The 14,551-nt window shown below is 40.9% G+C and overlaps 1 protein-coding gene across 1 annotated transcript; it reads right to left on the minus strand.

Annotated features, from left to right (window-relative positions):
- Positions 1–9,956: 9,956 nt before the first annotated feature.
- Positions 9,957–13,538, minus strand: RRAD (RRAD, Ras related glycolysis inhibitor and calcium channel regulator). Its single transcript, XM_072117119.1, has 5 exons — positions 13,379–13,538; positions 12,573–12,929; positions 11,950–12,023; positions 10,973–11,177; positions 9,957–10,724 (listed from the first exon to the last, which is right to left on the minus strand). Exons 2-5 carry the CDS (start codon positions 12,925–12,927, stop codon positions 10,447–10,449), a joined length of 912 nt encoding a protein of 303 aa, XP_071973220.1. The 5' UTR covers positions 12,928–12,929; positions 13,379–13,538; the 3' UTR covers positions 9,957–10,446.
- Positions 13,539–14,551: the final 1,013 nt, after the last annotated feature.

The following is a 14,551-nucleotide window of genomic DNA, read 5'->3' on the forward strand; positions in this document are numbered from 1 at the left end:
TGTCGGCTGCACATCCATGATGCGAATATCCCGTTCCACCACATCCCAAAGATGCTCTATTGGATTGAGATCTGGTGACTGTGGAGGCCATTTGAGTACAGTGAACTCATTGTCATGTTCAAGAAACCAGTCTGAGAGGATTCCAGCTTTATGACATGGCGCATTATCCTGCTGAAAGTAGCCATCAGATTTTGGGTACATTGTGGTCATAAAGGGATGGACATGGTCAGCAACAATACTCAGGTAGGCTGTGGCGTTGCAACGATGCTCAATTGGTACCAAGGGGTCCAAAGAGTGCCAAGAAAATATTCCCCACACCATGACACCATGAACCGTTGATACGGGGCAGGATGGATCCATGCTTTCATGTTGTTGACGCCAAATTCTGACCCTACCATCCGAATGTCGCAGCAGAAATCGAGACTCATCAGACCAGGCAACGTTTTTCCAATCTTCTACTGTCCAATTTCGTTGAGCTTGTTCAAATTGTAGCCTCAGTTTCCTGTTCTTAGCTGAAAGGAGTGGCACCCGGTGTGGTCTTCTGCTGCTGTAGCCCATCTGCCTCAAAGTTCGACGTACTGTGCGTTCAGAGATGCTCTTCTGCCTACCTTGGTTGTAACGGGTGGCGATTTGAGTCACTGTTGCCTTTCTATCAGCTCGAACCAGTCTGCCCATTCTCCTCAGACCTCTGGCATCAACAAGGCATTTCCGCCCACAGAACTGCCGCTCACTGGATGTTTTTATTTTTTTCGGACCATTCTCTATAAACCCTAGAGATGGTTGTGCGTGAAAATCCCAATAGATCAGCAGTTTCTGAAATACTCAGACCAGCCCTTCTGGCACCAACAACCATGCCACGTCTAAATGCACTTAGTTGCCGCCATGTGATTGGCTGATTAGAAATTAAGTGTTAACGAGCAGTTGGACAGGTGTACCTAATAAAGTGGCCGGTGAGTGTATGTAAGCCAGCACACGCCCCAGTATGTATGTATCCCAGCACTATCCCCCAGTATATATGTAATCCAGCACATGTACCAGTATATTGGTAGCCCAGCACACTACCCCCAGTATATATGTAAGCCAGCACATGCCCCAGTATTTAAGTAGTTCAGCACACGCCCACCCCAGTATATACTGTAAGCCAGCACATGCCCCAGTATTTAGGTAGTTCAGCACACCCCCATCCCAGTATATACTGTAAGCCAGCACATGCTCCAGTATATAGGCAGCCCAGCACACTCCCCCCAGTATATACTGTAATTCATCACATACCCCAGTATTTAGGTAGCTCAGCACACTCCCCCCAGTATATACTGTAAGCCAGCATGTCAGGAAAATATCCCCATATCTCGATGTGTGTGTGGTTCCAAATCATTGTATAGTACGAGCTGCTCGGTGAATCACTCAGACCTTCACATGTTTGAGAGAATTCCAATTTATTTAGGTTGCAGACAGTTTTTATAGGTTCTTGAGACAAAGGAACCTACTGACCATACCCACATTCCAATAGCCTACAGGATGTAACTCAAAGATGATCTGTGTACACGCGGGGGGATGGGTACTAGTCTTTTCTATCAATAGAGCCAAAGATCTTTGTATAGATACATGATAGAAGAACAGATTCAAAAATGGATTATATTCCCTCACAATTCCTCCCTTTTTGTGAATAATTTCAGGTACTGCTCAGGTGGTACATTGACATATGCTAATCACACATCCAGGACTTATCTAACCCTTCACCTGCTTCCCTCCTGAGCATCCTGAACATTATATCACAACACAATTCATGTAAATCCATTGTAAAGGGCAGAATCTCTATATCCTAATGGTGTATATACTTATACATGTCACCCTACCAACCCCTGAGTACTATTAGACATGGTATGCGGCGCACACACTGTAGTAGGAGTGGTAGGAGTGGTAATGTCCATAGCAGCATCAAGCTACACAGATTCATGTTCTGTAGTCTCTGTGTCCTGCACCCTTCTTCAGCTGTCGCTGTCTCGTTGTAGTTTCTACACGTTGATGTGTCACAGGTACTTGGGATGACTTTCAAAAGACTCTCAGGTGTCACATCAGGACCATCTCATCACCTGGGTCTGTGCTCTAGCTTCTTTAGGTTCTGGAACTGAAACAGATACTTGGTTATGCACCTGAGAAAAAAAATGTATCTGCAGGTTTTGGACACCCACCAGTTCTCTATGACACCTCTGGACAACCTTAGGGAAGTATATGTTCATCCATGGGGCAATTCTAAAAACAACCTCAGTAGGTGAAAAGACTTTTAATCCCTAGAGCTCTCGTCAACTATATTACTGCCCCAATAGGGATTTTTACTTTAGTCTCTAGAATAAGTGGACTAACATATTCCCCGACCCCTGTGGTCTTTACAGTTGCTTTAGTTACAGGATAGGGTTCAGATTACCCAGAAAAGAAGTCCACACACATAAGTACATGTTCATAGCTACTTACCTTTGGTAGCTGTACTTAGCCAATCTGCAGCCTCTGGAAGGGGTAAAGCGGCTTCGGAGTGTATATATGAGGGATTTCACTACTCTCCCTACATTGTACTAAGCACATATAAACATACTTGTGTAAATGGACAGTAGCAAAAGTGAATCTAAGTGATACTCAATACTTATCCACCACGGAGCATATAGAGTCTTAGACTGGTGCCTCACCCTGTGGGTGCACTGAACCATCATAGGGTAAAGGGCCCTTGGCAGACATTGCTTGTCACCTCTTTGCCATAGTCCTCCCTCCATCCATGTGGTCCCAGTGTTACTCCAGTCTTGCTTCCTCACCTGTGAAGCCAGTTTCTATATAGACAGGAGTATAGATAACCCTACTGGGCCAGCGAGGGTCACGGACTTTACTGATCCAGGCTCCTTTCCCCTAGGCTTTCTGGTAACCAGTATGGTCACTTCATGTATTAGAACTTTAGAGGTTTTACCTTCTAGTATGGACCTTTATGTAACACTAAGGCCTCTATCAGCTATTTCAAAGTCTCATAGTTGTTGATAAACTTACTATATGAGGTCAGGAATCATAAGGAATCCCAAAAGACTCACATTCTTCCCCTCTGTCACTTTACACCCCTCCATCAGTGCCTTCACCTCCGCCTCCTGTACAGACAGGTAGGTTAGGAGTGGTTCTGCTGCTGTTACCTCATGTTGTGTGACCACTGCACATCTGATGTAGAATTAACCTCATTCCTGGTTTCTAAAGCCATCTACAAAAAACTCAAAATGCAGATTAATGATATATTCAGTTTTGACATTACAAAAAGGTAACTAGTTCATTAATCATTAAGTTTATAGAAAATTTTAAATATAACCATACAACCCGTCTACCTCATGTCTCCCCCCTTTGAATCTAGCGAAAGTAGTGGAGCTGGATTCAATACATCATAAAGAGGGCACATTATAACCAAGGTTTCTAGTCATGAAGAGGTGAAATAGTAACAGGATAGTCCAAAACTACTACAGAAGCTTTTTATGCGTAGGCAGCAGTAGGATACAAAACCAAGAAGGATCCAGGTTGTCCTGTGACACACGATCCGCAGCTTCCGGCCTGTGTCCTCTCCTCTGAGGTGCTTGGCTTAAACTTAAATGAGAACAATAGAAAGTGAACAATATATTCCAGAAAAACACAGTTTTGGGACCAATGCCGATGTATCAATGCTGTATAATTATAAAACTATACAGTCATCCTGGGGGCACACACTGGGGGCACATACTAGGGGCACATACTGGGAGACAGTGTTACTGAGCAGAAGCATCACTAGAGCCAGTGATGTAGGAGGCTTCTAGGAGTGTTATAACTTCTGCCTAAAAAGCTCCTAATAATAATCACCGTCATAGCTGCTGAATAGGACTAATAGTATGGGATCATAGGGTTATCAGTCCTCAGTAATGAACACACATTCTCTTTGTTCCTTTCTTCTCTTAACATTCCAACATGTGCTCCCCCCTCCCCCCCCCCCTCCTGTGTTCACTGAGACAAGGGGGGGAGGCAGCCCCCTCCTTCTCCCTGTGGTGTCTGTAGTACTACGTGTCCCAGCATAGAAACAAAGAAAGAATCCAACACACCATTGTAACATCTAAGTTCATTCCATCATCCTACACAAATTGCAAAAACTTTTGACCACACCCTTCAAACTTTAGGTGTATTTATAAAGTTTTACACTACATTTCTGATGTTATTAAACATAAATCACAAGGTGTCTCAGGTCCAAGCCTGCAATGAACAATGTCCACAATTGTGTGCTTTGCTTTCCTCACATCTGGTAAGTCTGTTTCTTTGTTTCCATACATCAATTCATCCACCATTTTAGGGTGGAGGCAGAACTTTTTCTAAATGTTGTCTTTTGTCTGTCCAACGTTTTTGTCCGTCATCGTCATAACACTCATACAGCACACAATTTCCTATGGCTGTTTCTTTATAACCTCCTCTGGTCACTTCCTCTGTAACTTTCTTCTATCCACTTGAATTTCCATCATATCATCATTATGCAACCAGCCTTTGTTCTTTTAAGAACCTTTCCATTTACCAACATACAAACAACCATCTTTTGATATACTTGTCCTTTTCCAACATTCTCTGACATTCTTTTACAGCCTCTTTTTTTTCTCATTCAAGATCCGTACGTCTGGTTTTCCCTCTGAATTGCCTCTCATCCTACCTAGCAAATTTTTCCCATAATTTTCTATATATCTCTAGTGCCGGCGCACACTCGCAGTCACTCACTCTTCCATAGGGCAGTTTTAACCACTTCTAATTCTAAAATTTTTTTTTCTTTTTTTTTTTTTAAACCGTTTGCCCGTCAAGAAATCACTGCAGTCCCCTTCCTTGAAGCAGCTCTGGAACCTACCACACAAAATAAATTTATAAAGTCCGACTGTCCAAACTCAGTCTACTTTGTCTCAAGCGAATTACGTTCCAAAAAGCAGCTCATCTAGGAGACTCTTTAGGTAGGGGCAATTCCTAGAATGTTACGTTCTTAAAACCAGTACAGTACAGTATCACAATAGCGCTATCAAACACACATGTTCAAACTCACACAATACCCATATACACTACCACACATCACATGGAGTTTTCAAATAAACTAACAAGATTCTTTGGACTGGGCAATATAGGCATGCAACTCACGGGACGTGGAACAATCCAAACAAGGAGCGACAGAGCAATTTTGTAAGAAAAAGCTTCTTACCTTTTTGTGCAGCTGCATGGTCTGTCTGTCCTGAAAGGATGATCCCTAAATTCTCCGTTAGGCGTCATGCAAACCCATGTCGCTGTTCGAGCGCCATGTTTTGTCAGGGAAATATCCCCATATCTCGATGTGTGTGTGGTTCCAAATCATTGTATAGTACGAGCTGCTCGGTGAATCACTCAGACCTTCACATGTTTGAGAGAATTCCAATTTATTTAGGTTGCAGACAGTTTTTATAGGTTCTTGAGACAAAGGAACCTACTGACCATACCCACATTCCAATAGTCTACAGGATGTAACTCAAAGATGATCTGTGTACACGCGGGGGGGGGGGGGGGGGATGGGTACTAGTCTTTTCTATCAATAGAGCCAAAGATCTTTGTATAGATACATGATAGAAGAACAGATTCAAAAATGGATTATATTCCCTCACAAGCACATACCCCAGTATTTAGGTAGCTCAGCACATCCCTCTCAGTATATATGTAAGACAGCACATGCCCCAGTTTATCTGTAGTCCATTACATGCCACCAGTGTATGGTACCCCATATGCTCCCAGTATACAGGTAGCCCATTAAAAACGCACATATCGATGGCAATCGCCTACCCTCACCCACCCCTCGTCCTGGCCTTGTGAGGGTTATCAGGGAGCTGATAGACTACCTTAAATATGACCAGAGGTTCCAGCTCTGCTTTATTGAACGATTCTTTAAATTAGATTTTACCTCAGTAGGAAGACATCTTATGAGAGGAATGGGATTCCCCTTTACAGCGTTATAAATAGAGCAGAACGTAAGAGGCAATTACACTCCATATGGTTCATCTTGCTGTACTGAGCTTTGCACTTTAAAGCAGGAAATTAATTAACCCTACAGCTACCAGACAACAATTTAGAAGCCCATTCATTCAGCTTTCTGTGATACACCAATGCCAGAAAGCTACAAAACTGTTGTTTATCTAGTTTTCTAGATAAATAATATTGGGAGGAGTCAAGCAATATAATAAATCCTATACACTAAGATGAGTCTACTGCTATGACGATAGTTTCAGCCCAATAATATCTGTGGGAAGCTCTCCGATAGCCAATTCACAATGTGGACATTTCTGGGTCTGTGGAGACGTCTGGTCACCAACACAAAGCACATACTTTTTAAGTGCTTTTGTGAAATCTGCCTTCGTCAATGATACTGTAGATGAAAAATATTTCTTCCTTGGACCCTTATTAACCCCAAAACCAGAAGCACATGACCATGGTCAAAAATTAATTTAACTGACTACAATGTGGGTACAGTTCAGCGCTGGTGTTTTGGGGGAAGAAGGAACTGCTTTCATTTCTTATTTTAGTTAACCATTCAGAAGCAATTTTCCCAATTCACACCACAGGTATTTCATAAGGTTTTTTATTAATTATTGTGAGCCAAAACCAGGGGAATACGGAGATGAGGTATAATGGAAGGATTTGTGCATGTGCTTTATGTATGAACTGCTCTGGTATTGGCTCACAATAACTGGATCTAAGCTAGTGAACACAGGATTTAAAGCAATAACTATTCCATCTATCAAGGCTTTTCATTGATTTTAATATGGACCATATAAAAAGTGCAGCTGCAGCACCCAGTCATATTACAAGCCAGTAATTGGTGTCACTGATCTGCAGAGGACAGTAATTGGCATTACATCAACAAGTAAACTATTTCTTTTTTAGGAGTTCTGCAATATTAAGCTCAACTCTTTTTAGAGCTTGTGAGACAGGTTGAATATCAGCTGCTGTTGTTTTATTAGCTCTGTAAAATAGCATTACTTATTCTTTACTGACCATGAGTTACACTCTTTATTATACCTCAGAGTAGCACTCACTATTCCGCTAGTGGAGTCACTTTGTATATACACTACATCATTTATCTAGTACTTAACTTGTATTGAGTGGAACCTATATTAGTACAGGCTGTCCCTGGGTTATGTAAAAGATAGGTTCTTTAGGTTTGTTTTTAAGCTGAACTTTTATGTAAGTCGGAACAGGTATATTTTATAGTTGTTACACCAGACAAAATTTGTTTTTGTCCCTGTGACAATTAGATTTCCAAAAGGTTTTGCTGTCATGGGAACAAGCTTCATTACAGACAGCATAAGACAAAAGTAAAGCCTCAAGAAATCTGCACCAGAGGTCACATAGGGGAAAGGTCCGTCTGTAACTAGGGGTCGTCTGTAAGTCAGAGACCAGTCCACCTGTATTCTAAAGTTCTTGAACTCCGCTGCTGATTCAGTAACTGCACATAGGTTGCCTTATTTATCATTCTGGAAATGTAATGTTTACACCATGCTCTTTGCAGTCATCTAAAGTAGGGAAAAGTAAGTGTTGCTCTGTTACAATGATAAGTGGGTGTCTGTCAACAAACTCACATGTTACTCAGGTGCAATTAAAAGTCGTAATAACAACTTAAGGAGCGCATACATCTACTTCTTCCTTAACCCCTTCACGCTCCGTGGCGGATATATCCGCCACGGAGCGCAGTGACTTAGCGCTCAGTGGCGGATATATCCGCCACGGCGCTTATGCCGGCTCGGCTCTGGATCAGAGCCGAACCGGCATCGGGAAACACGGGGTGCCGGCTGTAACTAATAGCCGGCACCCCAGTGTAACACCCGCGATCGGAGTCGGCTCCGATCGCGGGTGTGTAACCCGTTAAATGCCGCGGTCAGCACGACCGCGGCATCTAACATGTCTCTGGGGTGTCTTTCCCCCACGATCGGCCCCCCCGAACCGTTTTCGGGGGGCACCGATCGCTGCTATGGATGTGCTGGGGTCCGATCTGGTCCCCAGCACAGCCTGCAGGCACTGCCAGTAAGATGGCGTCTGTGACGTCATCTTACTGGCATAGTGCCAGCCTATGCAAGTGCATAGGCTGACACTGATAATACTCTGCAATACATGATTATTGCAGAGTATTATCATAAACAAGCAATCAGATGATTGCTTGGTCATTTCCCATGGTGGAAAAAGTGAAAAAGTAAAAAAAAAATGTTATTCAATAAAAAATAAAGTAATAAATCAATAAAAATGCCCATAAGCCCCATAACATATAAAGAGACATATAACCCCAAAAAAGTCTAAATCATAACAAAAACCCCACATATATAGTATCACCGCGTCCGTAACAACCCGTAGAATACAAGTAAATCATTATTGAACCCCCACGATAAACGCCGTAAAAAAAAACTGCTATAAACCTTCCAAAAATTATGATTTTTAGCTATTCAATCCCACAAAAAATGCTATAAAATGTGATAAAAAAACCATGTGTACTCCGACATGATACTGGCGCAAAGTACAACATGTCCCGCAAAAAATAAGCCATCAACCAGCTCCGTAGCCAAAAAAGTAACAATGTTATGCCACTTGGAAGACGGCAATACATAAATGATAGATTTTTCCCCACATTAGGGTTTTGTTTGACAAATTTAGTAAAACGTAAGAAAATATATTCATATCTGGTATCCCAGTAATCGTATCGACCCATAGAATAAAGATAACATGATTATTAGTCTATACGGTGAACACCAAAAAAAAAAAGAGTAAAAAATCCAGTACAGAATTGATGCTTTTCTACTCCTGCCCTCAAAAAAAGTTCCAAAATTTTCAACAATAGGTGATACTAACCCCAAAATGGTAACAATGGGAAAAGCATCTCATCGCGCAAAAAAAATGGCATCACATGGCCCAAATAACGAAAAAGCGAAAATTTTATAGCCTTCAAAAGGGGCCAATGAGGAAACTAAAATCCTGGCAGCTGCAGCGCCCTCCTTCCCTTCTGCGCCTCGCTGTGCCCCCATAACACAAGTAATGGCCACATGTGGGGGGTCTTTGTAATCAGGAGAAATTGTAGAACAAATTGTATGGTGGGTTTTCTCTTTTTATATTTTGGAAATGTGTAAATTTTAGTGCTAAATGAACGTATAAGGGAACAATTTGACCATTCTAAATTTCACCTCCATTTTGATTCAATTACTATGAAGATCTCAAGGGGTTAACAATCTTCGTAAAAGCGGTTTCTGATAGCTTGAGGGGTGCAGATTTGAAAATGGGTTGGTTATATAGGGGGTTTTGATGCTAAATATGTAAAATTTCATTCAAAACTGTATTTATCCCCAAAATAGTCAATTCTGAAAATCCGGAAAAGCGATATTCTTTTTGTAAGCCGCGTGACATCAAAATAAATTATCCAGACATTTCAGAAATTATGAAAATGTAAAGTAGACAAATGGTAAATGTTATTCAGCAACTTATTTAGGTGGTAAATCTATCTGCCTGAAAACGCAATGATTTTGAATTTCGAAAATGGCAAATTTTTCAAAAAATTTATCATATTTGCTTTTTTTTTGTAAGTAAACGCAAAACTTATCAGCCAAAATTTACCACTAAAATGAAGTACAACATGTGGGGAAAAAACAATCTCAGAATCGTTTTGATAAGTAACAGTGTTCAAAAGTTATAACCATATAAAGCGACGCAGGTCAGAATCCAAAAAATCGGGCTGAGCCTTATGTTACAAAATGGCTGCGTCCTTAAGGGGTTAAAGGGTAGTCCATATATTATGGGTCTTCAGTTTTAATGAAACTACAACTCACATCATATGCAAGGACATTCTGGGACTTGTTTCACTACATTTCGCAGACCTTATCTAGGTATTATTTTAAGAAATAATATATATTCACATCGCTCATAAGACTGGAAACCAAGAATTATATTAGTAAATAGTTTATTATAAAATATTTCATGTAAACAAATAATAAATTCAAATTGATAACAATTTATAGAAGTGCAATACAGTTCAAAAAATGTTGTAGCCTACACGTCATCACTACAGAGGACTCTGTGCCAATGTGATCACATGAACATGAACCTGCAAGGTAAAAGGTTGGAGCGGGTGTACGAGCCTGCGTACATAAATTCAAGTTTTAACTAAGATATTGATAGTTGTCTCCCTTTAACTCCATACCAGCCGGTTCTCATCAGTCACAGAGCACATCAAGAGGAGGCACAAAGTTGCTGACTGCCGATTAATCCTTACACAAAAAGTCCTTATGCCACTTTCCAGTCCAGTTTATTAAGGCATAATTTAGAAATGAAAATCTGAGTTCTAGATCTGTTTTAATCTATCACTTTATACATCTCCATTTCAAAGAAAGTCAAGTATTTCCTCCAGGTGTTAAGCAGCCTCTTCACAGCTCTTCAAAGGACGGATAAGTCGTGACAAGATTTGGATTTCTGCTTAAATGCCATCTTCTTGTTATTTTTGGCTACTATCTTGCCCAAGAATCTCTTGGCCTTTTTCCCTATGCTTTCCCGCCTCTTGCTGCTTGCCATTCTCCTCGCATTGTCCTCTTTGCTGTCTTTGCGGAGCCTGATCTGACGTACAATGCCCTCAAAAAGGTCCTTGACATTGTGGTGCAGGGAAGCGGAGGTCTCGATGAACTTGCAGTCAAATACCACAGCACAGGCCCGACCCTCTGTTAGAGAATGTATGAAGAATGATAAGAATACAGCAAAATAGATGAAAACATGTAGGTCTAAGCTACCAATAAGCAAATATCTGGCTTTTGCAACCAATGGGACCCAAGCTTTGACCGAAGTCAATATAGATTTGTAAATCGCTATTGTAAAGCGAATTTGATGGCGTTATACAAATAAAGATTATTATTATTATTACTATGCTGCATATCAATAAGTCTGTGACCATATAAAAATCTCTGCTCACCTTCCACTGTCACTTCCCGTGACCGCACCAAATCGCTCTTATTTCCCACTAAAATAATGGGTATGTCTTCGGACTGTCGAGCTCTGCGCAGCTGGATTCTGAGCTCAGACGCTTTCTCAAAACTAGCTTTGTCTGTGACAGAATATACAATCACATAAGCGTCTCCCATTTTCATGCACTGATTGTGCAGCCAGTGGTTGTCATCCTAGAAGCATAAATGTCACACGTTAATAACCGTGTAATCTGCAGCGATTATCGCACATCAGTCACTTAGGTGTAATTATTTATGCAAGTTAGGAAAATAGCTATGTGTACTGAAAGCCCATTATCTCCTGGGTTTAATTAGCTTTTACATTGGAAGAATATCTTCTCTTTCATTAACATCTGATTAAAAAAAAGTGTATGATCTGAGATGGTATAATTGATGTTTAGGTGGTGAACTGCACCCTCTGGTGGACATTACTGGAAAATACAATTAAAGTTTGGAGCTTTATTGTAGAATTATTGGAATATACTTTTTAATGGATAATATAGTTCATTTACTTTGCAAACTCCTTGCATTACTGATTCTGATTTATACTTTTCTGCAATAACAATAGCTATGTTTTTTTTGTTTATTGGAGACAGCAAGTTTCCCTCCCCTTCCTCTTAGCTCCTACAATAAATTTAGGGGTCAGATAGTTTACTCTACGTCAAATGAATATACACAGTCTGGTAGAATAATGGTGTCTCCCAAAATGCAAATAATCAGAGTAAACTCTGTACAGACACAGATCTAGCTAGAGATGCTGGGAGATTTCAGCTCTGAAACCTTTACAATTGTGACTGCAGATCTTTTCTATACTAGATTTAAAAAAATGTTTTATGTAGATTATTTCTATTCAGAGGATAATCTGTAAAGTGTTACTCAGAAGTGTGAATGACAGAAATGTGAATGACAAACATTATAGTTGAATACAAAAAAGTTTATAACATACCTGCTCCCAAATATCGAATACTAGAAGGCTGGCTTCTTCCCCATCCACCACAATTGATCTGTCGTATGTATTTCCTGGAACAATAAAAATACATTTGATCAGTGAACCATTCATAATGGGGGCTATAGTCATTTATGGAGTGACTCACAGGGTTAAAGTGTGTGTAACAGGTTAACTTTTCAATCAATTGTGACTAAATATAACTGGAATCAGGAAGGATAGTCAAGGGGGGAGGACAAATCCTCTAAATCATTATACTGACAGCTCAAAGAGTCACTTAGCTGTGAGCTACTGTACATCAAGGCAAATAAAAAGCTGAATAGACATTGGTGGTGTACAAAGTGTGTAACCATGCATGCCAAGCCTCCCAGACTCATCACTAAGACTGATGTGTTCACAGTTTATCAGATTATAAGGCGCTGGGGCTGTCAGTATACATGCATGTGACCAATTGCCATTTCCCATAGTATAGAGATGTAGCCAAACATATGGTTTTAGAAAAATCGAAGAACTATCCATTTGAGATAATATAAACACATATTTACAGGGGTCCTAAATACATAACTACAGAAAGTAAAATATGAATGGAATTTTTTTTCTAGGGATAATAGTTGATTGCTTACCTGCCTCCTCCACATCCTGAAGATCCTCCACTCCTCCAAAAATCCTGGCTAAGCTAGACTTGCCGACTCCATGTTCCCCAAGAAGAATGACTTTAAAGAGTTGGTCTTCAGAATCGCTTCCAGAAGAGATGACTGAGTCTGAGGAATCGGAGGTCCAGCTTTCCCGGTGCTCATCAGCTGGATTATAGGAGGGGCAGCGCACAAGCTTAGCCAGCTCACTGGCTTTAGAACTTCCATGTAACTCCTTATCATCTACTGGCATGCTCCTGCGGTGAAGCTGCTGGTGGACAGCAAATGGCATGCTTCCTCGCCTCTTCTCCAGGCTCTTGATCCGGTCACTACGGTTCAGAGTCATTTCTAAAAGGGAAAGAAGAATACACTTATGAATTTATAGGCATTGGCACATGACCTGCCACCAAGATTATACATAAAACTCTTCATGCATAAACATTTTTACATTTTGGAACCTCTCAAATTTTTTTACATTAGAGATGGAGCCTCCTTCCAACCATATTATTCTCCATCCATATAAACCGCTCTGATCCTGCAGAAGGATCAGACTGTAGGATAGACAAGAGCCTCGTGAATGAGGGATAATGTAAAACATCAACCATTCAAAATTTATATGCATCAATAGGAAATGCATTGTAAATTGCAATCCAATTTTTTGCAATTAGTCTATGCACGGTGTGAACAGTTCTGCAGAATGTAGCTGAGCTGCAGCAACTAGCTTTATTGTCAACATCTGTAATATATATAAGCAAAAAGATATATAATATATATAGTATCTGCAATAAAAGACTTACTTTCCGCAGTGAACTGGAGGATGAGTGAAGATAACAGTGTAAAGTCCTTGCAGTGATATCACTGAGCTGTGCTTCTGTCTCTGGAATTTCTCCTGTGTTGATCATGCTGCTAGCTGTGCTCTTATGTATGCCTGAGGGGCTAGCACCCTCTGTGACGCCACTGTCAGCCCAGCATATGAGAGCCCTGCACCCTCCCTACTTCCATATTAGTCCAGAGTGTGACATCACAGGCTCCCATGCTTAGTCAGTCTCTCATGCATTAACAGTGCTACCGGTACTGCTTTGTGGCACAAGAGGATTGGTATGCCAAGACCCAGAACATATGCCATCCTTCAAGATCTGGCATGAATACTTCACCATGTGCTCTTATTTTTAACAGCAACAATATTAATGTGCAGATAAACCCTTTCATGTTGCCTTATAATAGTGCACAATATCATCTTCGTAAATCTGTGGAGCGTCTCGCTGGAGATTGGTGACGTAAAATAGTGACATGGGGAAAGGGATGTTTCTGCATTTGGTGTCAATTATCCACAAAATAAAAAAGCTGACAGTCTCTGCCTAGCCACACATGGCTGATAACAGGGAACAATACTTTACATTCACCTGTACTACAAGTTACCAAGCTTTCATGGTTTGTAACAAGGGAAAACATGTTTCCCTAACCTACAGTCAGCCTATCCTTCACCCAATAAAGCTGATAACAGAGAGCAAAAGATTGTATTTAACCACACCGTTTATGAAATTGCTGCAAGGATTACTATTACATATTTGGAGTATTCATGAATGAAAGATGATGTAATGGCACGTCATTTGATTAACAATCTTCTGGCAGTGTGATTCAGCTGCCGCATTGATTTCTTTTGTGATTTACTGCAGGGGATCCCGGTTTGCATATATTCCATGACTTCATTCTACAATTGAGTGGATTGCAAACGCCTCATCTGTGTTGATGGTTGCTGAGAGCAGAGAAGAGAACTTTACCCCATTAGAAGCGCAGACGGTGACGTTTGCCTGGATTGGGTTACAGCTGGGCCGAATGTAGAAGCTGAAAGTCATGCAAAATGCAAGGTGACCAGGCAATCCCTATAGGTTGGATGCGGTATCCCCACAGCTGCGCTAGTGACGTGTCCCCATGACAGGTGCATTTCAGGAAGTGATACTGTAGCCTCA

This window comes from Engystomops pustulosus, chromosome 7 (genome assembly GCF_040894005.1).
Source record: "Engystomops pustulosus chromosome 7, aEngPut4.maternal, whole genome shotgun sequence".
NCBI lineage: Eukaryota > Metazoa > Chordata > Amphibia > Anura > Leptodactylidae > Engystomops > Engystomops pustulosus.